At 33.5% G+C, this 1,049-nt stretch overlaps 1 protein-coding gene across 1 annotated transcript in view; it reads left to right on the top strand.

Moving 5' to 3' along the window:
- Positions 1 to 67: 67 nt before the first annotated feature.
- LOC124420920 overlaps positions 68 to 1,049 on the top strand; it is a 3,992-nt gene continuing 3,010 nt past the window's right edge. The window contains exon 1 of the mRNA XM_046955378.1: positions 68 to 511. Within this exon, the coding sequence (XP_046811334.1) occupies positions 68 to 511 (444 nt within the window). The remainder of the gene's footprint in view (positions 512 to 1,049) is intronic.

Here is a 1,049-nt window from a genome sequence, read left to right on the forward strand (position 1 = left end):
GAGACAGTTGGTTGCTTCAGGAGCGAAATTAGAAAAGCTTGATATTATATGTCATCTATTATTAACAATGCCTGATTCATTTAGTACAGTAATTACAGCAATAGAAACATTAAGTCCTGAAACGTTGGAAATGGAATTTATTAAAAACCGGCTATTAGAAGAAGATAGAAAAAAAAATCACCATATTAATCAAGACGCATCAGAAGAAAATATAGCTATGAAAACCTCATTCAAATGGAAATGCCATTATTGCGGCAAGAAGGGCCATAAGAAAAAGAATTGTTTTAAATGGAAGCGTGATCAATCAAATAAGAATGTTAATACAGCTGAAACAGGAAATAACGCTATTAGTTCTGTTGCAGAAAAGGTTTGTTTAGGTTCATCCGTAAGTACTGTTATGAAGTGGGTCCTAGATTCTGGGGCTAGTGATCATATGGCTAAATATGAACATTTCTTTGAAAATCTGCAAGAGCTTGATGATCCAGTTTTTATAAATGTTGCAAAGAATAAGGTGTGTATAAAAGCATCAATGATGGGTAATGTTAGCGGAAGAGTTAACGTTAACGAAAGGTATATTAATTGCCAAATAAAAGATGTTTTATTGTGTAAAGATCTTAAGTGTAACCTGTTTTCAATACGTCGACTGGAAGAAGATGGTTTCAAGACAGTTATTGAAAATGGAACTGTGAAAATCTATAAAGATGGAATTTTGTGGTTGCAAGGTATGAGAAATGGTAATTTATATGAATTTGATTTAAATTGCTCGAAAATTACTAACACAAGTTTGACAGCTCAGAAAAATCAAATCAATATATGGCATCTTAGATTAGGCCACTTAAATGTTTCAGATGTGCAAAAGTTGTCATCTATGGTTGATGGTATCGGTTCAATAAAGTCAGAAGACAAATTGTTTTGCGAATCTTGTGTTTTAGGAAAGCAGTCAAGAAAGCCATTCAAGTCGAATTCTCAACATAAGTCAAGTCGTTGTTTGCAACTCATCCATAGTGACGTTTGTGGTCCAATTACGCCAACTTCTTGGAATGGAAAAC

Source organism: Lucilia cuprina, chromosome 2 (assembly GCF_022045245.1).
Source record: "Lucilia cuprina isolate Lc7/37 chromosome 2, ASM2204524v1, whole genome shotgun sequence".
In the NCBI taxonomy this organism is placed as follows: Eukaryota; Metazoa; Arthropoda; class Insecta; order Diptera; family Calliphoridae; genus Lucilia; species Lucilia cuprina.